Here is a 26,991-nt window from a genome sequence, read left to right as displayed (position 1 = left end):
CCACCGTTGGGAAGGTACCACCCCATAGATGAGTTACTCGTTGGGTTATTTTTAACCCAACATTATTAAGTGAGAACTCACAAGATACGGTTCAATTAGTCATTACAGACTTTGTGGAAAAATTCACATTGATATTTACAAAATGATTTGACCAATGCCAAGTGTAAAAATGCTGGGTTGTTTCAACCCAAATTTGGGTCAAATATGGACAAACCCAAATGTTGGGTTAAAAATGTAATAAAAAAAATTACAGTTGAAAGTGAAAGTTGAAGTTGGGTTAAAATTTTAAATGACATTTTTAACCCAACATTTGGGTTTGTCCATATTTGATCCAGCATTTTTTTAGAGTGTGTGTGAGAAGCAACCACTTTCATATGGTTCACACTTCACACATAAATTCCAAATTTCTTCCCTGACTTATAAATATTTGTAGCTAGTGCATTTTCTTTTTGCCCATATGGTTCAGGTTTCTTTTTATTATATACTCTGTAAATGAGCAAAGTACAGTAGTTCCTCCAGCGCCCCCTAGAGCTTGTGGCACGCCGTTGCCATTGATTTGAGAATATCCGAAACAAGTGGAGGATCTTTACAGTCTCTGATGACACTTTTATGGTTTCAAAAATAAGCGCTCATATAATAAAATAATAACAATAAAAGCTCAAAAATCAATAGAAACACAATACAATTCCAGCACAGTAATGAAACAGCAAAAGAGCCAAATCTAGAATGACCCTACGGTGACCGAGTGTAAAACTGTGATGACGTGATCATGAGAACTGTGTGTGTGTGTGTGTGTGTGTGTCCAGCGGTGTTGGTGCTGTATTTCCGGTATTTCCTGCTGTGGGACGATGACCTGGCGACCTCCATCTATCATGCGTTCGTGGCGCTGTGCTACCTGACGCCCATCATGGGGGCCATTATTCGCCGACTCCTGGCTCGGGAAGTTCAAGTGGGTTTTCTGGGAACATCCCCTCTCTGACCAATCAGAAGCTAGCGCTGCCGACCTCAGAGAAGGAAAAAACAGGACAATCGTGGTTCTCTATAGGGAAATAAGAGACAGGACACTCAAAATATGATATGTGAATCAGTGTCTGCAGTTAAATATGCGAATAAAAGGTTCTCAGACATACATGTGTGACCTATTTATGCATAATTCAATTCTAAAAAGAATCATACAAAAAAATGTTACATTACACACAAACCATCGTTCAAAATAATCTGAAGCAGAAACCCAGGTAGCAAACAGACAATGGCCCAACGTTGGCCCAACGTCTGTTGTTGTGTTGGGCCAACGTTGGGTGCTGACGTTGGCCCAACGTAATTTTGTCCGTTGGGCCAACGTTGGGCCAACCATGTCATTGGACGGCCAGCAGACCTTCTGCCAACCTAAAAGCCACTAAAACAACATTGGGCCAACGTTGGGCCAACCATGTCATTGGACGGCCAGCAGACCTTCTGCCAACCTAAAAATACCTTACCAACCTTCTGCCAACTTAAAAACAACTAAAACAACATTGGGCCAACCATGTCATTGGACAACCAGCAGACCTTCAAACAAATTTAAAAATATAGCCTATTTTAACCATCTGCCAACTTCATAAATAGTAAATAAATAAATAAATAGGCTTTACCTACCTTAAACTAAAATTTTAAGATTGTGCCATGCATGGCCTATTCAGTGTTGAATTGCATTAAGAGACGGCACAACAGACAAACTGAATTGTTTATAAAAAATGAACCTATTTATTGGTTAAAACATCTCCACAGTCCATTATATAGACATTTTATACAGATACATTCTGCAGATTTTCATTCTGGATTTGCAACGATGAGTCGATCGACAAAAAAGTAGAAAAAAAAACTACCCAAAGGCAGCGGCAAAAAAAGTAAAACATAAAGTCAAAGAAATCAACAAGGAACCAAAAAGTCACAAAAAAGGCGGCAAAGAAAATGCGGAAGAAGAGCAAAAAAAAAAAAAAACTGCTGAAAACTGAGAAAATGTGCAGATTCTCTTCCGTATTCTGCAGATTTGAAGCGAATTAGAGATTGTGTGTGGCTCTGATGATGAAGACGGAGCGGAGGAGGAGAAGTAGCAGCATACACTCCTGTAAAAAACAACAAACATACAAACAACTTTTTAGAACATTTAAGATGTGTCGTTCTATTTTAATTACACAACCCAAAACAGAAAAAAAAGTTGGGGTGTTGTGTAAAATATACAAACAGCAAACAGAAAAGCAGAATGTGATCATTTGCGAAAAGGACATAGTCAACATATCAAACGTTGAAAATTACACATTTGACTCTTAGAACTTACCTCAAAATGCCCATTAAAATACCATAATTTTCTTTTCTGGTGCATTATGGATTTTAACCATTAATTTAGTGATTTAGTGTATGTTGTGTGTTTTTTTTTTTTTGTGTGTTTTTTTAGACCTAAGGTATATATTGTGTAACTGAAAAAATATGGTGTTAGTAGTTGAGTGTATAGTTTTATGGGGGAACAGTAGTATGTATTTCCCGCCTGCAAGAGATTTTCATCATGTTGGGGTAGCAAATTAATTATACATCTTAATGCAGTGTACGCCTAGTAAAGATGAAATACACCTCTGTTTAGTGGTGGGGTTAGACAGAGGAAGAAAAAACAATCATTGGAAGACACTTACATTCACTTTCACAGCTGCTGGAATCTGCTTGAGGGGGAGGCATCTGCTTTTCTGTGTTAAAGAAAAAATATAGTAATTATCAAAATGTAAATTACTTACAACTTATATATTAATATATATAATAATTAATAACATATTTGATCAGCCTTAAAAAGGCCTTGTGTACCTTTTTCTGTTGCTCTTTTTTTTCTTCCTCCATTTCGGTCTCCACTATACTTCAGCCAGGTTTTTATTTTTTCCTCGGCTTCCACCACTTTTGCTCCTTGTTTTTTGGCTGCATCTGTCAGCATGAAATTAAAGAAAATTAAACAGAGAAAGGGTAAGCAGAAAGATCATATCTGACTGAGGTGTATTTTGTAGAGTTCAGGGGCCGTATTCACAAAGAATTTTATCTTACCACTAGGAGTACTCCTAAATCGCACTAAAATATTTTAGCTAGGAGTTTTCTCTTAAAAGTTATTCACAACGCCTTTCAGACCTACTCTTAGTAAGGAAAAATGACAACTCCTAAACTAAGAGTGAGTCTTCGTTGTTATGGATGACGTCAATTCTCATGCACGAGCTTCCTCGCAATGATCACGGTGATTGGTTGTTAGATGACAGGGCCATCATGCGGAACATAACACAGACGCAACAAATCATGGAATTACGACATCTAAATATGTCTGTGTCCTACACAAAATAATAATAGTAATGTCATCGAAATGCATATCATGTTTGTGCAGGCCCCAGTGAAGTGTAATTCTAAAAAGGCAGAGAGAAAAAAAGTCGTGAATTAAATTAAATCAAGGTAGCCTATAGCCTACCCTAATGAAAACAGCCACTTGCCTAATAATGAAAAACGACACTTGCATTAACACTTTGCATTAACACATTAATTGACATCCTAATTAGCCTAAATAGACTAAGGAAATGTTGCTCCTATTGAAGTAGCCTAATGTAATAGTTGAATGACGGTGGATTATGAACTCGCCAAAACGGAAAAGAAAGCCCATCTGGACGCAGGATCAGTTATGGTGTGTTCACACCGAACGCGAATAGAGCGTCAAATACGCGTCTATCGCGTCTAGTTAGACGCTTGAACATTCGCTCGAGTTCAAATTTTTCAACTTGCGCGGAAGACATTCGCTGCAAACGCATCGCCCAATTCGCGTCATTCGCAACGCCCGGTGAGAATGATGCGTCTATTCGCGTCTTTGCATTGACTTTGTATGTAATCTACTTGCGCAAATAATTAAATTTGCGTTCGGTGTGAAGTTGAACACACCATTACTGCTGCTGGCCCAGTTGGTGCTGAAAAAAAAAAAGATAAATGGGAAATTCGGCACTGGGATATCAAGCAAAACTAAGCGTGAGAATGGGAGAGGATTTGTTTGCAGATCAATGCAGCATTCCCGCTTGTGTCGCGGACCCCGGACGACTGCGAGAGGCGGTGGTGTGCGCTACAATCCTTTGTGAATAGGTCTTAGTGAGTTAGGAGTCCTCTCGACTTCTTTTAAGCTGTCCCAGACTTAGGTGCTACTTTTAGGGCTAAAATGCTTCGTGAATTACTCTTAGTGAAAAAAATTAGGAGTCCTAAAGTTAGGAGTGACACGCCCATTATTTTTAGGAGTTGCTCCTAAATTCGCCAGTTAGGAGCTACTTTTAGCCTTAAAATTCTTTGTGAATACGGCCCCTGTATGATTAGTGGATTAATTGGCATTCTTTCATTGACTTGCATTGTATTTCATTCAATGACACATTATGTGAAACTGTAAGGGGTTGTTTCCTCTTTTGCTATTTCAAAGTTTATGTCTAAGTTTTGAATGTTTTTTAAAACATATCACCTATGACAACTTTTGCTAACAATATTATTATATTATTTCACAATATTATTGTTTTTAATGCTGTCTTGGTGAACATAAGAAACTTCTTTAAAAACATTAAAATTTGTACCAACACAATTAGTGTATGTTTGACATTAGTGTATGTTTGAAGTTTTATTTACTAGTCAAATGGTTCATAGCGTCTTAGAGATGATGATCCGGGGCCGTATTCACAAAGAATTTTAAGGCTAAAAGTAGCTCCTAACTGGCGAATTTAGGAGCAACTCCTAAAAATAATGGGCGTGTCACTCCTAACTTTAGGACTCCTAATTTTTTTCACTAAGAGTAATTCACGAAGCATTTTAGCCCTAAAAGTAGCACCTAAGTCTGGGACAGCTTAAAAGAAGTCGAGAGGACTCCTAACTCACTAAGACCTATTCACAAAGGATTGTAGCGCATACCACCGCCTCTCGCAGTCGTCCGGGGTCCGCGACACAAGCGGGAAATTCTGCATCGATCTGCGAACAAATCCTCTCCCATTCTCACGCTTAGTTTTGCTTGATATCCCAGTGCCGAATTTCACTTGTATCATTATTACTTTTTTTGAGCACCAAGCCACCAACTGGGCCAGCAGCAGTAACTGATCCTGCGTCCAGTTGGGCTTTCTTTTAAGTTTTGGCAAGTTCATAATCCACCGTAAATCAACTATTACATTACTTCAATAGGAGCAACATTTCCTTGCTTTAAGTTTATTTTTCTATTTAGGCTAATAGGATGTCAATTAACCAAGCAAGTGTTAATGCAAGTGTCGTTTTTTCATTATTAGGCAAGTGGCGGTTTTCATTAGGGTATTACCTTGATTTAATTGAATTCACGACTTTTCTCTCTCTCTCTCTGCCTTTTTAGAATTACACTTCACTGGGGCCTGCACAAACATGTCATTATATATGCATTTCGATGTCATTACTATTATTATTTTGTGTAGGACACAGACATATTTAGATGTCGTAATTCCATGATTTGTTGCGTCTGTGTTATGCTCCGCATGATGGCCCTGTCATCTAACAACCAATCACCGTGATCATTGCGAGGAAGCTCGTGCATGAGAAGTGACGTCATCTATAGCAACGAAGACTCACTCTTAGTTTAGGAGTTGTCATTTTTCCTTACTAAGAGTAGGTCTGAAAGGCGTTGTGAATAACTTTTAAGAGAAAACTCCTAGCTAAAATATTTGAGTGCGATTTAGGAGTACTCCTAGTGGTAAGACAAAATTCTTTGTGAATACGGCCCCAGGACAACAACTCATCTGCTACGGTGCAGGGCATCAACATTGAAGGATCTAGGAACCATTTGTCACAGAGCCAACAATATTATTATACAATGCCAGGTTTATTAAAAGGAAAGAAATTACAGCAGAGGGGAAATGCAGAAAAGAGAAAGAATATAAAGAAAATATATTTTTTAATTAGGATAACAGGATAAATTAGGATAAATGTGTTTTTAGGTTTGCTAATCATTTAATATTGCTCATACAGTGTCACTTACCTGTGGATGTCAAAACCTTCTTAAAATAAATTAAAAATGTAAATTTGAGAAATTAAAAAAAGAAAAGAAAATGACAGATGCGTGATATAGGCTAGGTGAAAAATATTGTGACAAAATGGATATGAAGTTATGTAATGAGCTTCCTCGGTTCACCTGTGTTTTCTACATCTCTGGCAGCAGCTGTCTTCAGAAATGTTGAGCTCGTGGAGCTTTCCCTGTTTTAGAGGGGTTATTTTGTTGCTGCTGAAATCACAGAACATTTTTTTTATCAATATTTGTTTACCATTGCGCAGCTCCATGTAAGTGACGTCACCGATTAAAAGTACACACGTTTATGTTTACGTTTATGTTAAATAAATTAGCTCACTTCCAAGTAAAATCTTTACAAAAACTCTCATCTACACATAAGAGGTGATTAAAATCCCAAACTTTCATAAACAAACGCTCAACCGAGTTAAAAAGTTAAGTTAGCTTAATTTAACGTTAGCTGCTAACGTTACCTCTTCTGAAAACGGTTGAGATGCTAACGGACTTTTTCCGAAGACACTGAACCATGTCTATAAAGTAAATATTCAACAGAAGCGTGTCAATTACAAGTAAGAGAAGTGTCAAGAACAGTTGTGTGTATTCGTGTGATTTTAGAGACTAATCTCACCTGAAAGCAGTGAAAACAACAGCGAGAAGAGATAGTTTTGCTGCTTGTCAGTCGCAGTGGTCCCGCGCCGTTTCCATGGCACTCTGCGCCGCTCCAGTAGTGAAAGCGACTCGAAAGTTCACGCGCACGGCCATTCATTGATTAAACCACGTTAAAAGCATAGGTAAAAAGCATGCAGCATTTACAAATATAAACATCTAGAATTAGAACATTACTTAAATAAAAATCTCATAAATATTAAATTACGAATTCAAAACTAATTTTGGAGATCTATGATCCGTTCATAGGTGCAATCGCATTACATTTAATGGCCTATGCCCACACATAATATAACAAACGCAGTCACAATAAAAAAAAATAAAAACATAAAAAAACTTTTGACATTAGTCAATAGTTCTTTTTGCTAAAGCCTAGCCTACTCATGGTAAGTGTAAATTGCTTTTACCCCTAGCTTAAAGTAAAAAGATGTCTGTGAAAAATAGTAGTATAATTTAATTAAATGCATTTATGGTAAAAAGGAGCCAGACACTCTTTTCCCCATGTTTACTGGGAAGAATGGTAAAACATGAAATGCTGCATGCTTCTGAGGGAAGTGTGGGCCATTGCAGCTGACCATGCCAATGTTGGCCCAACGTTGTATTTCGGGCGTATAGGTTGGGCCATCGCAGCTGACCATGCCAATGTTGGCCCAACGTTGTATTTCGGTCGTATAGGTTGGGCCAACGTAACCAACCGATATTGACGTTGGCCCAACGTCTGTTTGCTACCTGGGAAGCTTTTTTAACATTAGACACGGCATTTCAAAAATTTGAGGTCAGTAAGATTGAGTTGGGTTTTTTTTTTTAAAGAAGTTAAAGAAAGTAATGGCCTACTTTTATTCAGCAAGGATGCATTAATGAATCAAAGTGACAGTAAAGACATTTTTAATGTAAGAAAAGCTTCTAATGTAAGAAAAGAAAAGTTTCTATTCATCAAAGAATCGTGACAAAAAAACTGTTTTCAACATGAATATTAATCAGAGCTGTTTCACATCAGCGTTATTCCCTCAGATAGATTGCAGTGTTGTTGCGTGGCTGGATGGATGTTGGACTCGTCAACAATAATCACAGTGTCTGCAGTCTCAAAACTAATTTGCCGAAATCAAAATGCGGGTTGTTATGGGTGTGTGTGGTCTGATGCGCGTGGATGATGACCGGTGTCGTGGTCATTCTCATGTGTCGTGTTGCTGTTGTATCAGTCAGTAAACGGGACAAATCAATTAGGCCCAATATACGGGACGTCAGAATCTGTCCCACAGTTTTAGAGTGACCGCCGTTCAGAAAGGCTGTCATGTGATGCTGTGTGTGTGTGTTTCAGGACGATCATATACCTGTCAGTAGTGTACGCGGCGGGTCAGGTGGTCATGGCCGTCAGCACCATTCATGACATCACAGACACCGACAGAGACGGCACGCCGGATAACTTCACCTTCCACATGTGAGTCAGTCTGAAGCATAACACCGCCTCACAGTGTAGACTTACTGTACGTCTGCTTCTGGAAGTAGTGTTCATTATAATTATTCATAAAATTGTCTGGAGACTTTGAATAGAATTGATCCTTCTGAAAACACACTCTTCTCAGAAGAAAAGGTACAAAAGCTGTCACTGGGACAGTGCCCTTCAAAGGGTAATCTAATATGTATCTTTGAGGGACTAATATGCACTCTTTAGGTACTTTAGGTGCCTTTTGAAAAGGTACCGCCACAGTGACCGCTTTTGTGCCTTTCGCTCTGAGAGTGTGGTCTGCACATGCCATGTTTAATTGAGCGATTGAGTTCATCATATCCTGCTGAATATCTTGTGTGAATTCCCTGGTGACAAAGAAGGACAAAAAAAATGCTTATTACAGAAATAATCTACTTTAAAAGAGACACTATTGCATGTTAATTTCAATTAAATAACAGTTTTTTAGTGTTATAGTTTAACTTTAAATTAAATACATTAATTAGTTGAACTTTAGAGTGTTTTTTGACACACTTCAGTAGGACTTGAGTACATCTTTATATGTAATTCTATAATTACTTATATTGTCTTTGAAATATTGTAGAAGTGTAGTTAGCTTGTGTGTGTGTGTGTGTGTGTGTGTGTGTCCTGGTAAACCCTACGTTATGTCCCCACAGAGATGGCAATGTTCTAAATCCTTGTCCTTGTGGGACATTTCGTGGTCCCCATTAGGGAAAACATACTAAGTGATGTTTTTTAAATAGGTAAAAATGCTGAAAGTTTTGTGTGATGGGTAGGTTTAGGGGTTAGTGTGTGTGTGTGTGTGTGTGTGTGTGTGTGTGTGTGTGTGTGTGTGTGTGTGTGTGTGTGTGTGTGTGTGTGTGTGTGTGTGTGTGTGTGTGTGTGTGTGTGTCTGTGTGTTTTCGTGTGTGTGTTTTCGTGTGTGTGTGTTTTCGTGTGTGTGTTTTCGTGTGTGTGTGTGTGATGGGTAGGGTAGGGTTAGTGTAAGGGGTGTAAGGGCTAGTTTATGTCTATGGAATGTCCCCATAAAACATGGAAAACAAACGTGTGTGTGTGTGTGTGTTTCAGCGCTCTGTCCATGCTGGGTTTGATCCTCATTGCTCTGGGCACTGGGGGTATTAAACCATGTGTGGCTGCGTTTGGTGGCGATCAGTTTCAGGAACATCAGGTACGATAGTTTCGGACGTCTTCATCAGCCTGACTTCTTCTTTGCCTTTCTGTCTAATGGTTTGTTGTGATGTGTTGATCGTTACAGAGTCGCCAACTCAACACATTTTTCTCAGTGTTTTATTTGTGCATCAACGCAGGAAGTCTTCTTTCCACGCTCATTACTCCTGTTCTCAGAGGTACACGCAGTAAAAGTGCCCCGTTATGCTTTTTGGAGATCACCCTTCCTGTAGTGTGTAATAAAGCTGTTTGTGAATGTAAAATATCTGCAAAGTTTCCAAGATCAGATAAAGTGCAGATAAAAAAAGTTGTCTTCAAAAGAAAGAAGTGATTCTGAACCGCCTGAAACGAGTCGTCAGTAATTCCAGTCTCTCTTCCTGCTGAATCTACGCATGTTTGTAACACATTTGCAACACATTTGCATAATGCCAGTCTATGATCTCCATTGGCTGATGGTGAACAACGTCTACTTTGACCCTCAAACACTGTAGTTGATCTGAGACTGGAAGAGTTTGGTTTGTGTTGTTCATGTCGAGAAGATGCTGTTTTCTGCCGCCAAAACTGACACCATCGTTACTGTGTATCAAGAGCTGAGATTCAGATGATGATAATGGCCTTCATTGACCAATCACAACAGACTGGGCCATCTGACCAATCAGAGCAGAGTAGACCAATCACAACAGACTAGGCCATCTGACCAATCAGAGCAGAGTAGACCAAACACAACAGACTGGGTCATCTGACCAATCAGAGGAGAGCAGACCAATCACAACAGACTGGGTCATCTGACCAATCAGAGGAGAGCAGACCAATCACAGCGGACTGGGCCATCTGACCAATCAGAGCAGAGTAGACCAAACACAACAGACTGGGTCATCTGACCAATCAGAGCAGAGTAGACCAATCACAACAGACTGGGTCATCTGACCAATCAGAGCAGAGTAGACCAATCACAACAGACTGGACCATCTGACCAATCAGAGCAGAGCAGACCAATCACAACAGACTGGGTCATCTGACCAATCAGAGCAGAGTAGACCAATCACAGCAGACTGGACCATCTGACCAATCAGAGCAGAGTAGACCAATTAGGCCTGTCGCGATAGTCGATAAATCAATTAATCGCACGATAAAAAAAATAAGCTCGATAATTTTTACGGACGCGATGATTTCCATTCTTGTTTGTTTTCCTCGTGTCTCTCTATCAAAGAGACTGGATGACAACTCTCGGTTCCTTAGCGTGAACTAGAGCTTAGATTCTCTGCCCGAGCTCGAACTTGACCCGACCCGCCCCGACACTACCCTAGGGCCGGGCCCTTGATCTAGAGACGTGCACTCCCAAACCAATAGAATGCGGCGCGGCACTAGATTTGATGGCCGAGCGCGGGCGGTAATGCACTCACTCTGTGTGTGCGGGTGCGGGAGAATAAAGCGATTCGCGGGACTCCCGCAAACTAGAAATATCTATGAATAAAACATATAAAAACGAATAGATTTTTATTCATCTCTTGCAGAAAAGCAACAAGAACAACTACAACAAAACGATTTACTGGCCAGAGTTTCTATTCATAACATGTCTGCAGCGTTGAGCGATGTAGCCAATCACAGACATATGTGTTGATTTCCTGAACGCAATAATGGCCAATCAGAAGCATTTAAGATAGACTCCCCTCACCGCTCAAAACTGACGTTTTGTTCAGTGCTGAATTCTGTATGCTGGCAAATCCTCTAATTATAACAAACAAAGTGTGGATATTATGAAAGATTGATTGTGCAGTCAGCTTCATTGATAATAACAGAGATGTGTGAGACCGCGATGAACTGTCAGCTTTTTAGGAATTATTAAGAGAGCGCACTTTGCGCGCATTCAGTCATGGCAAACCATGCATGCAGTAAACTGCTTGCTTTTATGTTCAATTAACAGTGGTTTGTGTGTTAATGTTTTAATAACAAATCATTTAGGGAAGGGTCGGGTTTTGTTTACATCCATTTTATTTATTGTTTTTGGTATTTATTCAAGTGCATTTTTTGTTAGCAGAGACATTGCTTTTATTGTTTTTGGTTGTTTTGTTCATTTATTGTGGATATTTAAAATGTTTTCCATTTTCAGTGTTAAATAGTCTTTAGAAATAAAAGTTTATTGATCTTTGAAAAGGTGTACTGCATTATTATGCCATTATCATTATTTTAGATGTAAATGGTCTCGGAACGACAATATTATTGTTTATCGCAATAATTTCTTGGACAATTTATCGTCCAGCAAAATTTGTTATCGTGACAGGCCTATCACAACAGACTGGGTCATCTGACCAATCAGAGGAGAGTAGACCAATCACAACAGACTGGGTCATCTGACCAATCAGAGGAGAGTAGACCAATCACAACAGACTGGGTCATCTGACCAATCAGAGGAGAGTAGACCAATCACAACAGACTGGGTCATCTGACCAATCAGAGCAGAGTAGACCAATCACAACAGACTGGGTCATCTGACCAATCAGAGCAGAGTAGACCAATCACAACAGACTGGGTCATCTGACCAATCAGAGCAGAGTAGACTCTCAGAAAGGAGGGGTTTAGAGAGACTTTATCAAACTGTTTCAGACACTGTGAGAAAGAGCTGATGCTGCAGTGGATATTATGAGAAAAGTAAAGTGTTTTTGTACCTTGGATGCGTGTAAAACTATCGCAGGAGACTCCAAAGCAAAATTAGGAACCTTTAAAATAGCATAATAGGGGCACTTTAACACACATTTACATTATATTTTCCCCATAACACCCTTCTCCCCACCTAACGCTCCTCCTCCGTGTGTGTGTGTGTGTGTGTGCAGCTCAGGAGTGTGGCATCCACACACAGCAACAGTGTTATCCTCTGGCCTTCGGGGTCCCAGCCGCTCTCATGGTCGTATCGCTGGGTAAGACCGAGTGCCAACTGAACACACACTGCGATCTGTGTGTGTGTTTCTGATGTGTGCTGTGTGTTACAGTGGTGTTCATCGCTGGCAGTGGCATGTACGTCAAAACAGATCCAGAGGGGAACATCATCTGGGCCGTGTGTAAATGCATAGGGGTGAGTCGAGATTCTCCTCAAAGGAATATTTAATACAAACATGAAAACTCTGTCATCATTTATGGGTTCAAACCATGATTTTCTATCTTCTGTAGAACATAAAAATAGATATTTTGCAGATTGTTCAAACTGCTCTTTTCCACACAGGTGATTTAGGAACTGTAGAGACTAAAATAACCATAAAAGTATCATGAAAGCAGTCAATTTGTGTTGCACTCTCTCTCAGGGTCGATGTGACACCTTTGTTAGAGGAAACTCCTCCAGTATAATCTCAGTCACACTAGTGCTCAAATCTAATGCAAATGGTTTTTTAACAATATGAATGTGTAAACATGACAGATTTTTTTCATTTTTTGCTCAACTAGCCCTATAATCCAAGTATACTTATAATCATCTTGAGGAAAGTTACTTTTAAAAGTAATGAATTACAATATTGAGTAAAACTAATTGCATTACTTGTTATGAAAAGAAATGTGTTACATTACTTTTGTGTTACTTCTTCTCACCTGGGCTGGGCTCGCTAGCAAAAAATAAAGACCCTTTCACACCAAAAGTGCAAATGCAAAAGGAAATGTAAATTCACACCAGTCATTTTTGATTATTAGTTTGGTTGAATTGGATCGAAGGTCATCAGCAAAGACAATAATTAGTAAAGTGAGATTAAGTGCAACATATTAAGTTTGCATTTCAGACTGAATGCTCTCGTTTAGTCCGGATCTACAATAACCAACATGTTCACACACACACACACACACACACACACACACACACACACACAACTCCTCTGTATTACTCCTGATTCCCCTCAACATGAGGACAGGAGAGGCGTCACTCAATACATGGAAAACAGACTCACTTGAGTAACTTATTTGAAAAAGTAACTCAGATATTTTGATGTAAATGTCAAATGAATGCATTCCTTGAAAAATTTGAAATCTGATTGCGTAACACACTTGTAATGCATTCCCCCTAACACTGATCATCTTGTAACGTGTCTTCTCTTTCTGTAGTTTGCCATCAGAAACCGTTTCAGGCACAGAAGCAGCGCTCATCCCAAGAGGGAGCACTGGATGGACTGGGCCAATGAGAAATATGATGTATGCCACAATCCTGCCATCTCTGTACACACATCTCTGTACCTCAACTGGGGACATTTAATAGACTTCTGTTGTTGAAAAAAATATAACTGTAAAAATAATAATAATAAGTACAATTGTAAAAATCTTATTACAAATGAGGACGTCCGCAAAAGGAGGTTTTGTAAGATTTAACTCACTTCTGGGTTACAAATTTGGGTAACACTTTACTTGAAGGGGTGTTCATAAGACTCACATGACACATGTCATGAATATGAAGGAGGTTTTATGCATGTTTATGACAACTGTCATTAAGTGTCATTCGCTCAATTATGACATTTTTAATGCAAATATGACATTGTTTGAGATGTCTTTGTTATGACAACTTGACATAAACCAATACATCATAACCTGTCAGTGTCTTTGTCATGACAACTTGACATTACCAAGACAACACAGCCTGTCATAAATATGTCATAAACATGACATAGCAGATTAATTATCAAACTTAAGAAAGCTCTTAGCTTTATGGGTTAACATTACATTAAACTGTCGTGTGGTTGGTTTTGACATTGGCTGTCATGAGGCATTATAACTGTGTCATGAATATTTTTCGTGACCTCAACTACAGTGGTACACATTGAATTTGTCATTAAAATGTTATAATGGCCTCATGACAGCCAATGTCAAAACCAACCACACGACAGTTTAATGTAATGTTAACCCATAAAGCTAAGAGCTTTCTTAAGTTTGATAATTAATCTGCTATGTCATGTTTATGACATATTTATGATAGGCTGTGTTGTCTTGGTTATGTCAAGGTGTCATAACAAAGACCTCTGAAACTGTCATATTATTTGCATTAAAAATGTCATAATTGAACGAATGACACTTAATGACAGTTGTCATAAACATACATAAAACCATGTCACGATTATGAAGGTGTCATGTCAGTCTTATGCACACTCCTTCAAGTAAAGTGTTACCCAAAACCCAAATTTGTCCCCAAAACATGGTTACACACACACACACACACACACACACAGACAAATGTCCCCACAAAGTCAAACATTTCTGATATTACTATCTTTGCGGGGACACGTAGTCCACGATGAGCTACACACTCACACACTCCTCTATCTCTCTCCAGAAACTCCTCATCGCTCAGATAAAGATGGTGTTGAAGGTGTTGTTCCTCTACATCCCCCTGCCCATGTTCTGGACCCTGTTTGACCAAAAGGTGCGGGTCTGACCTGGTTAATCTGGTGTGTGTGTGTGTGTGTGTGTGTGTGCTGGGCTTGTGTTTAGTAACGGGTTGTGTGTGTTGATCATGTCCAGGGCTCCCGCTGGACTCTCCAGGCCACCACCATGAGCGGAGACTTCGTGAGTGTCTTCATTTCACTTGATTTAATGGCTCTAAACGGGAGAGTTAGTCAGCAGTGACTCATGTTATGTTTGTTAGTCTATCATAATCTGATACAGTCACGATTAAGAGATTATTTAAAATCTAGCCGAACAATATTTTGAAATATCTTTTTTTAAATCACTGTGATTTCCTCCTGTCTGCAGAGAGCGTTCATCCTTCAGCCGGACCAGATGCAGGTGAGCTCATCCCGTCCGTCAGCGTGTGTGTGTGTGTGTGTGTGCGTGCGTGTGTGTGTGTGTTATCAGAGCGCGTGTAAGCCGAGTTATTCATCTCACTCTTGATTATAATGGTCTAAGATTATAACATCAATACACTGGAAAGCAATGTGATCTCATCTCATACACTACTGTTCATAAGTATAAGACGTTTTACGGTAATGTATTTGAAAGAGTATCTTCTGCTCACCAAGGCTGCAGTTATTTGATCAAAAATACAGTAAAAATGTTGAAATATTATTACCATTTAAAATATCAGTTTTCTATGTGAATATATAGTAAAGTGTAATTTATTCCTGATCATTTTCAGCATCATTACTCCAGTCTTCAGTGTCACATGATCCTTCAGAAATCACTCTAATATGATAATATTGATGATCAAGAAACATTTATGATTATTAGTTGTGCTGCTTCGTATTTTTGTGGAAACTGGGATACATTTTTTTTTAGGATTGTTTTTAGGAAAGAAAAGCATTTATTTGAAATTGGAATGTTTTGTAACATTATAAAAGTCTTTACTGCCACTTTTGATATGCTTAATGCATCCTCGCTGAAGCTAGTTTAATTTCCTAAGCTTTTGAGAGACAGTGTGTAAGAAAGCAGTGTGTGAAGCTGGACTGAAAGCGCTCTGTTCTCTGTCAGACGGTGAACCCTATCCTGATCCTGACCCTGGTGCCCATCATGGACCGGATTATATTCCCTCTCATCAAAAAGTGTGGCCTCGACTTCAGGTGTGAAAAGATGAATCTCTGCTGTGAGAGTGATGATGATACAGTGATCCTGATATAAACGTTGTGTTGTGTGAATGTGTTTTACGCTCCAGCCCTTTGAAGAGAATGACGGTCGGCATGTTGTTCGCTGCCATGGCGTTCGTTTGTGCAGCTTTAGTCCAGATTGAGATCGATGTGAGTGTGAAATGTGTGACTCAGACTCAAGTGTTCACGTTCAGAAAAGCTCTTCTCGCGCTCCACAATCTAATGATCTTATTCTCCTCAGAAAACATTGCCCAATTTCCCATCATCCTCTGAGAGCCAGCTCAAGGTGGTGAACATGTACAACAGTTCAGTGAACGTGACCATCTCACCCAAAGACACTCTTCTGATAGACTCATTGGAGGTACTACACACATCTTATACACACACACACTCTCATATGAGCCTCTCATAACAGTTTCCCCATTGTTTCCCATTTTTCTTATAGAGCAGTGCAGGGTATGTGACATTGGATCACCAGGACATCACAGTGTCCTTAAACACAAGTCCTGTGACCACTAAAGCTTTCAGTTTAATTAAAGGAGGCCGCCAGACCCTGATCGTCCCCTCTGACCCATCCATCATGTATCTGGTAAGTGTGAAACAAGCAAATATTTGCAGTTCCAATGGTCAAAAACTCGAGTTTTTCTGAAGTAAAATGGTGGCTGCTCATGCAAAAGTCACCACAACCATTCTGGAGTGCTTTGGGTTGTTGCTAGGGTGTTGCTATGTATTTGTTTACGTGTTCAGGGTAGTTTTTAACATGTTGCTGTGGTTGCTTTTTCAAGAAGTTGTATACTAGCACAATTGACCGTTCGCAAAAGCCACGCCCCCTAGTTATTGTTACTACGCCCGTCAAACAAATGGTCAAACACAACCAGCGCGACAGATTGCCATGACGGGAAGAGGTATCCGCGTGTCAGTGACCCTTTTTTGGAGCAATACCTCCGCGATATCATCCAGATCGAGGCACAAGGGGTTACAGTATGCAGTGGAGGGATATATTCAAAATATAAAAATACGCAATGAAGGAGACACAACTACTATCGAGGCGAATGCTTACCGGTCTCAAGCGAAATCTGAGAAACCCCATGACCTGTAACGTTACCTCAAATGCAACCAGCACAGCCTTGAAGAAGATTTTATAAGCTGGTTCAGTGGCTAATGTTCGGAGTTAGAAATATATAACTCGCGCTGCATATTTAGTAATTTTGCCTCAGATACAGGATTATTCGCTTTAACAAGCAGGTTGTTCATTAGCACGGCAACCGCTTGCGTGTCATGCTGAATGCGATTTTCGTTTAAAAAGTAACTATACATAAGAGACAGAAAGATGCAGATAACCATACATTATTTAAGGTTATTTCTATTCGTTACGATATTGATATATGAACTGATGTTGTCAAGTAAGCTTCATGCTCTTTCCCCGTTGCGAGCGTGCAAACCGTAGTCTACGGGTGCTGCACTGCTAGTTGACTGCTGCTCATTTCCCCCCCCGAGAATATCATGTTAACAACAACCCTTTAGAAAACGTAATTCCTTTGTGGATCCTCTTGATCTGCTTTCTCCATGTTTCTTTGACTAATCTCAGTGTCTCAGTCTCACGCACGCTGCACGCGAGTTAACCATGTTCGACACATTTAACTGGGAGTGGGGCCGTCCACACTGTTTTATCCATTGTAGGCACCGCTCACGTTGTGTTTTCGGCTTTGGAAACGGAAAGAACACAACTCCTCTAGACAATCTCTCGGGGTATCTAGTGTCCGATTAACAAACGCCGTGGGCGCACCGCTTCACCATCTTGCTTGGAGTCAATGCTTGACGGACCTGCTCACATAGTAACGGTTGCTATGTTGTGTGATTGGACAATGGCCGTTTTGTGGGAGGGGCTTGCGAACGGTCAATTGTAGCGCAATTCGCCTTTGGCTAAGCCCCGCCCCCCTTAGTTACTGTTGCTACGTCCGACAAACAAACTTCATCTGGGCTCTGGTATCCACATGGCTTATGCTGTGACAGCTCTTCCTGCTGACATTTTATCAAACTTTTATAAAGCAGCAAATAAAGTGTCCGATAGCTGCAATATGCGTTCGAAGGCTATATTCACGACATACAGGTGAAACGCAAGGAACAACAAGGCATCCAAATAGAGGCAAAAGCATACCGGTCACAGTCAACAAATGACCCACCGCATATCCTACTAATGGAGACGGAGGCTGGGACTAACAATATCAAGGAGCAACACTGTTCATGCAAAGCTGGAGGTCTCTATTCACTTCTATAATCGTTATTACAAAGCAAACGGACTACGCGAGTATAACGTTGTATTTATTAGCAGCGTGTGCTAGACGACACTTGTCAGGATTTGACTTCGGGTTTGGGAAGGGAAAAAAACGCACACCCCCCTCCAACCTCTCTGGGAAACGCGTATCTGTGTTACAAATGCCCCAGGCACAACGTTTAACCATATTTTTGATAAAACTACGATGGTAATGGCCTGCCGAGACCAAAAATATGAGACGCCTGTGTCAAAGTCAATGGAGCGCTGGGAAAAAGTGTCGGACCACTGTGGGAGCTCGTTCTTGGCTGCGCTGTGATTGGTCAATCTACATTCTAGGGTGTGGCTTAGCCAAAGGCGAATTGACCGTTCGCAAAGACCCGCCCCCTTTAGTTACCGTTCTCTCACGCCACACATCATGTTCTCACGCAGTGAAAAATACATCGCAGAGCAGAGAAGACACTGACAACACGTCGACCGATATGACAGAGCAAGTTACTGTATAATGAAACAAAGTCTCAGCTTTCAAGTTTTGTCATTTTTTAAAGAAATTTAAAAAATAAATGCCATTTTGTGGCTCTTGAATGTGTCTGACAGATCGCTGTACGGCTCAGTTAAAGCTGCTCGTGAACCCATCATCTCTTCCTTCTAGTTCATTTATAGCATCAAATAAACATGAATGAACATCAGAAGGAATGTTGTTTCAACCGCGGAAAGACGTCAGTAGTACACACCGTTTATCAAGTTTCAAGGCCACCGACATTATATCTACTAACTCTCCTGACTGCTTTGTCGGACTAAATGGCTAATTTGGCGGAAGGCGGATTATGATTGGTCAGATCGCCTGTCAATCAAACTCCCAGCGAAGAGTGAATTATATACGGTTTGCAAACATTCCAACGCCTCTCAATAAAGCAGTGGCCACACTACACTTCATTTCATTCACTTCCATTCATGCGCAGGAGAATTCTGGAGAGCAGAAACACAAGCTCACGTTTCACAGTTCTCTGATCTGTGTGTAAAATGTGTGACCAATAGAAGACTGATACATCACGGCTTGACATCTCAGCACATTTAAAGGAATACAAATGGTGAAGCCACGGATTTTTAGTGTTGCAGGAAAGTGGAGTGAATAATATTTTTACAATCTTTACATTTTGGATTCATTATTATTTTGTTGTATGTTGAATTTGTGTGTTTTTTTAAAGACATCAGTTTCTTGTCAAAAAAGGCGGAGCCCCAGAGCACAGCCGTCTATGACATAATCATGATGGACCAATGGCAGCTCAAGGGGTGTAACGTCTGGGCAGTTTTACAGAAAGTTTGCACCGGCAAGCAATGAAATAAACTCCAAAACACTTTCGTTCTGGACAGATTATGTCCAAATTATGTCCCACGTGTTCATTCTTCCATTTCACTTGAAGTATATTGGGGCCTTTACTGGTACATTTTTAATGCACAAACAGGTTCACAGGTTAAAACATTACTGTGATACTATAACAGTGATAAATATAACAGTGAAATTGTCCCTGTCTTTTGATTTTTTCCTCCAGCAAGAAGACCTAAAGTCCAAACCAAGGGAAGGAAAGAATGCCGTTAGGTCAGTGGACAAACATACACTCACCGGCCACTTTATTAGGTACCCCATGCTAGTAACTGGTTGGACCCCCTTTTGCCTTCAGAACTGCCTCAATTCTTCGTGGCATAGATTCAACAAGGTGCTGGAAGCATTCCTAAGGGAGTTTGGTCCATATTGACATGATGGCATCACACAGTTGCCGCAGATTTGTCGGCTGCACATCCATGATGCGAATCTCCCGTTCCACCACATCCCAAAGATGCTCTATTGGGTTGAGATCTGGTGACTGTGGAGGCCATTTTAGTACAGTGAACTCATTGTCATGTTCAAGAAACCAATTTGAAATGATTAGAGCTTTGTGACATGGTGGAAGTAGCCATCAGAGGATGGGTACATGGTGGCCATAAAGGGATGGACATGGTCAGAAACAATGCTCAGGTAGGCCGTGGCATTTAAACGATGCCCAATTGGCACTAAGGCGCCTAAAGTGTGCCAGGAAAACATCCCCCACACCATTACACCACCACCACCAGCCTGCACAGTGGTAACAAGGCATGATGGTTCCATGTTCTCATTCTGTTTACGCCAAATTCTGACTCTAACATCTGAATGTCTCAACAGAAATCGAGACTCATCAGACCAGGCAACATTTTTCCAGTCTTCAACTGTTCAATTTTGGTGAGCTCTTGCAAATTGTAGCCTCTTTTTCCTATTTGTAGTGGAGATGAGTGGTACCCGGTGGAGTCTTCTGCTGTTGTAGCCCATCCGCCTCAAGGTTGTGCGTGTTGTGGCTTCACAAATGCTTTGCTGCATACCTCGGTTGTAACGAGTGGTTATTTCAGTCACTGTTGCCCTTCTATCAGCTCGAACCAGTCTGGCCATTCTCCTCTGACCTCTGGCATCAACAAGGCATTTCCGCCCACAGAACTGCCGCTCACTGGATGTTTTTTCTTTTTCGGACCATTCTCTGTAAACCCTAGAGATGGTTGTGCGTGAAAATCCCAGTAGATTAGCAGTTTCTGAAATACTCAGACCAGCCCTTCTGGCACCAACAATCATGCCACGTTCAAAGTCACTCAAATCAACTTTCTTCCCCATACTGATGCTCGGTTTGAACTGCAGGAGATTGTCTTGACCATGTCTACATGCCTAAATGCACTGAGTTGCCGCCATGTGATTGGCTGCTTAGAAATTAAGTGTTAACGAGCAGTTGGACAGGTGTACCTAATAAAGTGGCCGGTGAGTGTATATATTCTTTTACTGTTTCTTAAAACGTCTCAGATTGTAACTTTGGTTCCCTGAGAAGGGAGCGAGATGCTGTGTCTTGAGTGATGGCGCTATGGGAACACTCGTACGTGAAAATCGTGACGTGTGACGGCGTCAGGGTTGGGTACCGAACTCTGTACTTTTAAGGGCACCAACCCAATAATGTCGGGACTACCGAGTACCGATTCACATTAAACCAATCGGTGCCAAATCTCAGTATCTGAGACCGAATCTGGGCGTGAGAGTAACACTATTTACATATGAATCCTGCATGTCATGCGTGCACACACACACACACACACACACACGTGTGATGCTCGCAGTGTTTTCAGCCTCTGTTGTCTCACTTGTTGAGTTTGTTAAACACTGTCTTCAGACGCGATCACGCAGGAGCGTTCCCATAGCGTCGTCACTTCAGACGCAGCGTAGAGTTTCCCCGACTGGAACTGAACTTTCCTGTAATGATGTGTGATGTGATGTCACAGGTTTGTGAACGGCTGGACAGCGGATCTGAACATCACTAACTTGAATCCTAACCTGGAGCCAACAGTTATTTCAAACTACTCTCTGGTTAATCAGGGGACGTAAGTCAGTTCTTCAGATTTATCATTGATGTTTAATAAAGTATTATGATTGCTAACATGCTTTAACATAATTTGTGAATTGCTTTTATCAAAGTTATACAAGTACTTTTTTTAATAGAATTTTTCAACAAAACAATTACAACAGAACTGATAATGTTACGACCCTACACTGGTTTAACTATTAAACTTACTTACTTAAGCTATTGCTACCATTAAAATACTGGGAGAGTGAATAAGACCATAGTAGAACATGTGAACAAATTTATTACGTGCAATGATTGGCCAAGATATATAAGAAAGAAAGTAAAAAATATTGTTATTTACAATCAAGCCAAAATAATTTACAAAAAAAAGAAAATACACACCAGAGAAATGATGATACACGGGACCTGAAGGGAAACTGGACAGTGCCAACACAAAGAAAAGAATAAAACAACTACTAACTATACTTACTAAAGGGTTGAGGTTATGGTTTGATTTAGGGTTAGCTACTATAGGAAGTACATGTAACATATAACTACGTCACCTTAAAATAAAGTCTTACCCAGTTGTAAAAAACATTCAGGATTAAAATGGGTTTTGAATGCTTCTCAATTTTTAAAAACAAGCTTAAGTACTGGCTACAAATCTGCAACCAGTAATGACTGTGTTGTAAATTATCTGTTTTATACACTGATTTTGTAAATCTTACATTCCTGGACATATGTATTGTGATGTTTTATGTGGTGTACATGTAATATTGTATGTTATTTTATTTGTTTACCTGCCCAGGGACAGCAGATGTAAATGAGCTATTACTTTTACTTTTAATTGTGCATTGTCCCTGTAAAAATAAACAATAAAATGAAATGAAATGAGTGCTATTTCATGTTGACTTGCTGTTCTTCTGGTTTATCTTCTCAGACGGAAGTTCGTACTCAGCAACGGCGCGCAGTCGTGTGAGTTTTCTCAGAAGTTTGGATTCGGTTCTTCATACACCTTCCTCATCCCCAGCACGCTGTTCTCGACTGATGTGTGTATCCTCCCTCAGCGTGTAGTGTACACCTATCTGTGCCATCCAGCAGAAGCCTCTATATAGCCCCTGTATTTTGTCTTTTGGTTTATATGTGCATGTGTGTTCTTGTGTGTGTGCAGTGTAAGTCTATAAAGGCCGTCGAGGACATTCAGCCCAACTCGGTCCACATGGCTCTGCAGATTCCTCAGTACTTCCTCATCACTACAGGAGAGGTCATGTTCTCCGTCACCGGCCTGCAGTTCTCCTACTCACAGGTGGGACAACGGTTCACTTCACCGCTCAGGAAAAAATGAACAGTTATACGTTTAATTTTACACATTATAATGAGATTAATTACTAATAACACTGTCTGAACAGTCATCACTCATTACCTTAACCAATACAGTATCAGCTGTTACCAAATAGACAGTAGAAAGATATCAAATGTTCTGTTAGGTCTTTAAAGGTGCAGTGTGTAAGATACATTCTCTTAACCCAGTTTTATGATTATTGAGATCTATTAGTATGCCATTCATGGGTTTATCTCGCCCAACAGTGTAAACATTGAGCCTCACGGGCACTGGGAGCGTTTCTGCTCAGATGTCAATCTTTTTCCAGCTCAGCCTATAGTGAGAGTTTGGGGGCGTGGCTACTGTAGAAGGCGGGGCCAGAGGGTGTTTATCCTCGTAGGGACCATGGCTTATGCGTTACATGGGAAAAGACATTCAGCTTCAGTTACAGGAGTGCAAGACAAAATTTAATATGTTGGACCTTTTATTGACCTTTTGTTGACCTTTTACTTTTACCAGTTGAGAAGCACCCGTAAGAGTTTTTTTTGTAATTCCAGTAGGTGCTTAAGATCAGTAATTAAATGGATAGACACAGTCCTGGATATTGATTGGTTAATACAGCATTCCCATGTGCTAAAATACTTGGTCTAGTTGCCGCATAATGTGGCCAGTGATCTTCAATGCTCAACATCTGTAAATGGTGTTTAGGAGTTAGAGTACAGTCTTTTTGTCTTAGAAAATGTTTAATGTTTGGATGGAGTGTAACTAGTGACAGGTCTTTCTTTTTTTATTGTGACATAGATTCAAGTGAAATTGATTATAATCAAAAAACATATAATTTGCCATATATATTCCAGTTAAAAACACACTTTTAAAGGGATAGTTCACCCAAAAATGAAAATCATGTCATCATTTACTTGCCCTGATTTTCATTTTTGGGTGAACTTTCCCTTTAAAAGTGTGTTTTTACCTGTAATACGTCAATAGAGGGCTTAATTTGGCATATGATATCCTGTAGACTGCCAAGATAATCCTCCAGTCAATATCTGTGAGCGCTTCCCTCTCAACAACAGCCGTGCTTCTATGTCTTCAGGCTCCAAAGAACATGAAGTCCGTGTTGCAGGCCGGCTGGTTGTGCACTAATGCCGTGGGAAACATTATTGTGCTGATTGTGGCAGAGCTGGGAAAGCTTCCGAAACAGGTGATGCATGACCTCATGACCTCACACACACATTCAGCCAAGCTGTATGAATACTGTAATATATAATACAGACAAAAATAACAGTGTACAGATTTCGAACAACAAATAATAATGACAGAATTAAAAAAATGTGTTGAATTATTCAATGTCTGTGTTTTCTCACTCAGTGGGCAGAGTATCTGTTGTTTGCGTCACTGCTTGTGGCTGTGAGTATCATCTTCTCCGTCATGGCGTATTTCTACACCTACATTGACCCAGCTGAGATTGAGGCTCAGATCAGGAGGGAGCAGGGGCTTGAGCCAGAGGAGGAGAAGAAAGAGACACTAGAAATGGAGGACAAAGATAAAGACCAGAAGATTGAGCAGGAGGTCAAACATACCAAGCTATAAGATACTATGATACATTTATGAAGATTGTTATACGTTAAGATCTACCCTTTAGTTCCATATTTATGTAAATAAAATGACTGTGAGCAGACATTGTTGTCAAATTCAGTGTTACTGTATTGATAAGACCCTACCGAGTCAACAATCAGATGTATCATGAAAAATTCTCATTTAAAATGTAGAGTAAAAACCTTCTGTCATAATATTTTTAGACATGGTTTAAAATGCAAATGGTCTGGTTAGGGTGTGTGAAGATTTGTTAAGCTAATAAACAAGGAACTATGAAACAAAGGTCTGTCTAACTTTAGTCTTTTGAGTCTTTGCAAAACACATTAGAATTCATCATGAGGTGTAAATGTTCTGGGTTTAACCTCTCTTGACACTTACAAAACCTAGCTGTCTATTGCCTTTTAAAGCATTGTGGGTATACTGTACACCCAAAGCGCTTTACAATCATGTCAGGGGATCTCTCCTCAATCCACCACCAGTGTGAGCCTCCACTGGGATGATGCGACGGCAGCCACAGTACAACGGCGCCAGTGCGCTCACACACACACTCACACCAGCTATAGTGGATAGGAGAGATAGAGCCAGTTCAGTGGATGGGGATTATTAGGAGGCCATGATTGGTAAGGGCCATTGAGTGGAATGTGGCCAGGACACCGGGGTTACACCCCTACTCTTTACCAGAAGTGCCATGGAATGGGTATATTATACATTATACATATACACTCACCTAAAGGATTATTAGGAACACCTGTTCAATTTCTCATTAATGCAATTATCTAATCAACCAATCACATGGCAGTTGCTTCAATGCATTTAGGGGCGTGGTCCTGGTCAAGACAATCTCCTGAACTCCAAACTGAATGTCAGAATGGGAAAGAAAGGTGATTTAAGCAATTTCGAGCGTGGCATGGTTGTTGGTGCCAGACGGGCCGGTCTGAGTATTTCACAATCTGCTCAGTTACTGGGATTTTCACGCACAACCATTTCTAGGGTTTACAAAGAATGGTGTGAAAAGGGAAAAACATCCAGTATGCGGCAGTCCTGTGGGCGAAAATGCCTTGTTGATGCTAGAGGTCAGAGGAGAATGGGCCGACTGATTCAAGCTGATAGAAGAGCAACTTTGACTGAAATAACCACTCGTTACAACCGAGGTATGCAGCAAAGCATTTGTGAAGCCACAACACGCACAGGATGGGCTACAACAGCAGAAGACCCCACCGGGTACCACTCATCTCCACTACAAATAGGAAAAAGAGGCTACAATTTGCAAGAGCTCACCAAAATTGGACAGTTGAAGACTGTAAAAATTTTGCCTGGTCTGATGAGTCTCGATTTCTGTTGAGACATTCAGATGGTAGAGTCAGAAGTTGGCGTAAACAGAATGAGAACATGGATCCATCATGCCTTGTTACCACTGTGCAGGCTGGTTGTGGTGGTGTAATGGTGTGGGGGATGTTTTCTTGTCACACTTTAGGCCCCTTAGTGCCAATTGGGCATTGTTTAAATGCCACGGCCTAGCTGAGCATTGTTTCTGACCATGTCCATCCCTTTATGGCCACCATGTACCCATCCTCTGATGGCTACTTCCAGCAGGATAATGCACCATGTCACAAAGCTCGAATCATTTCAAATTGGTTTCTTGAACATGACAATGAGTTCACTGTACTAAAATGGCCTCCACAGTCACCAGATCTCAACCCAATAGAGCATCTTTGGGATGTGGTGGAACGGGAGCTTCGTGCCCTGGATGTGCATCCCACAAATCTCCATCAACTGCAAGATGCTATCCTATCAATATGGGCCAACATTTCTAAAGAATGCTTTCAGCACCTTGTTGAATCAATGCCACGTAGAATTAAGGCAGTTCTGAAGGCGAAAGGGGGTCAAACACAGTATTAGTATGGTGTTCCTAATAATCCTTTAGGTGAGTGTATATTATACTATACATCACATTGATCAGTGATATTTCTTTGGCCATAATAAGCCAGTCGTTGATATAATTTAGCACCCGGATGCTCTGAAGCCTCGGCAGAGCTAGAGCCGCATCAATGCATTTAGTGAATGAAGTTGTGGTAAAACAGTTCGGCACAACCTCCTACACCTGTGAATGAAGTATTGAAGTTGGTCTCCCTTCACTTTTTATCTACTTATATATTTTAATATATAAATAAATACTTTGTGATAAATTGTTTATACTCATAATCAATGACAACCACAAATAAATTTTGTTTACCTTTTTCCAGTTTTTCCTGTACATCATTGATACAAACCTTTACAAGTTGGTAATATTTATGAAATGCTTTAAAGCTGTAATTGAGTTTGTGATTCATCTTAGAACTGGTTGGTTTGGTTCATGGAGTAAAACCTTTATTGAGGAATTTATTGAACGTCCTAAGGAGAAAAAAAATGGGGGGAAAAAAACTTCTGAAACCACAGCTGTTGACAAAGTGACAAGGCAAATAAGAACATTAACCCAGGGTGTAGGAACATACAGGAGGGCTTTTCACACTTGAAGTTAACCCTGGGT

General features: G+C 40.3%; 1 protein-coding gene and 1 long non-coding RNA gene across 2 annotated transcripts in view; one reads left to right on the top strand and one right to left on the bottom strand.

Moving 5' to 3' along the window:
• slc15a1a (solute carrier family 15 member 1a) overlaps nt 1-24,746 on the top strand; it is a 30,530-nt gene extending 5,784 nt beyond the window's left edge. Inside the window, 21 exon segments of the mRNA XM_056242407.1 lie at nt 807-922; nt 924-949; nt 8,028-8,147; nt 9,243-9,342; nt 9,430-9,520; nt 12,173-12,256; nt 12,329-12,411; nt 13,422-13,508; nt 14,638-14,727; nt 14,826-14,870; nt 15,057-15,089; nt 15,771-15,859; nt 15,952-16,033; nt 16,125-16,244; nt 16,329-16,472; nt 19,709-19,755; nt 21,486-21,584; nt 22,488-22,596; nt 22,719-22,853; nt 23,962-24,069; nt 24,237-24,746. Coding sequence (XP_056098382.1) covers nt 807-922; nt 924-949; nt 8,028-8,147; nt 9,243-9,342; nt 9,430-9,520; nt 12,173-12,256; nt 12,329-12,411; nt 13,422-13,508; nt 14,638-14,727; nt 14,826-14,870; nt 15,057-15,089; nt 15,771-15,859; nt 15,952-16,033; nt 16,125-16,244; nt 16,329-16,472; nt 19,709-19,755; nt 21,486-21,584; nt 22,488-22,596; nt 22,719-22,853; nt 23,962-24,069; nt 24,237-24,458 — 2,030 coding nt within the window. The 3' untranslated portion in view covers nt 24,459-24,746.
• Nucleotides 2,050-2,966, bottom strand: LOC130077240 (uncharacterized). The gene is made up of 3 exons (XR_008805723.1): nt 2,833-2,966; nt 2,667-2,717; nt 2,050-2,102 (listed from the first exon to the last, which is right to left on the bottom strand). It is a non-coding gene; the product is annotated as an uncharacterized LOC130077240 (long non-coding RNA).
• Nucleotides 24,747-26,991: the final 2,245 nt, after the last annotated feature.

Source organism: Rhinichthys klamathensis, unplaced genomic scaffold (genome assembly GCF_029890125.1).
Source record: "Rhinichthys klamathensis goyatoka isolate OS25496 unplaced genomic scaffold, OSU_Roscu_1.1 h1tg000726l_1, whole genome shotgun sequence".
In the NCBI taxonomy this organism is placed as follows: Eukaryota; Metazoa; Chordata; class Actinopteri; order Cypriniformes; family Leuciscidae; genus Rhinichthys; species Rhinichthys klamathensis.
The sequence above is the reverse complement of the archived record's forward strand: the minus strand, read 5'-3'. Positions and strand labels throughout refer to the sequence as shown.